At 41.0% G+C, this 825-nt stretch overlaps 1 protein-coding gene across 1 annotated transcript in view; it reads left to right on the top strand.

The window, feature by feature from the left end:
- The window catches only part of LOC107639991, a 7551-nt gene that overhangs the window by 3561 nt on the left and 3165 nt on the right, over window positions 1–825 (top strand). The window contains exon 2 of the mRNA XM_016343542.2: window positions 132–216. Within this exon, the coding sequence (XP_016199028.1) occupies window positions 132–216 (85 nt within the window). The remainder of the gene's footprint in view (window positions 1–131; window positions 217–825) is intronic.

Raw genomic sequence — 825 nt, 5'->3', positions numbered from 1 at the left:
TAATCTATCACAAAAACTTGTTAATGGTAAATTTTTTTAAAAAATTAAAATATTCAATTTAAAATGTTTTAAGGATTAATTTTGATGCTTAGTGAAAATAAAATTAGTGCCTTTAACTCTTTATGGAGCAGGCTCTCTGCCCAAAGCTCCATTGTCCCTGTCTGCTACTATTACTGCTTAGTACTTACTACTCCTTCCTCCTCCTCAAAAACAAAAGTACCATTCCCAACCACTCCTTTTACCTCTTCCCCTTCCCCTTTCTCTTCTTGTCTCTGCTCCATTAAACACACTATGGTAGTTTAGATTCAACTGGTTTCAACCAGAGTCAAAAAAATATCTACCTCTGAACTGTGAAAGAAGAATGGCTTAGACCCCAAAAAGAAAGTGCCTTTGAGCCACACTTCGAGGCTACTTTTTCCAGAACGAGAACCACCCTTCACTGAGACACACTTTTCTGCATACCATTTTTTTTTTTATTAAACAGCAAAAAAAGAAAAAGCAAGGAGCTTTAGTCTTGTGCGGAAGCAAGTTGATCTCTTGAGGGAAGAAGGAAGAAGAAGAAGAAAATGGGGTGCTGCCATTCGAGGATAGAAAGAGAAGAGACAGTGTCACGTTGCAAATCAAGGAAGCGTTACATGAAACAGTTTGTTCAAGCAAGACACGCTTTTTCCGCTGCGCATGTTATGTACATTCGTTCGCTTCGTGCCACTGGTTCTGCTTTGGCAAACGCCGAAAACGCCGAAACTGAAACCGTTGTTTTTCACCATCTCCACCACCACCTTCCGCCGGACCCTCAGCCTATTCTCCCCTCTCCTGCTCCGACTC

Source organism: Arachis ipaensis, chromosome B05, assembly GCF_000816755.2.
Source record: "Arachis ipaensis cultivar K30076 chromosome B05, Araip1.1, whole genome shotgun sequence".
In the NCBI taxonomy this organism is placed as follows: Eukaryota; Viridiplantae; Streptophyta; class Magnoliopsida; order Fabales; family Fabaceae; genus Arachis; species Arachis ipaensis.
This window is presented reverse-complemented; position numbering and strand designations above follow the sequence as displayed.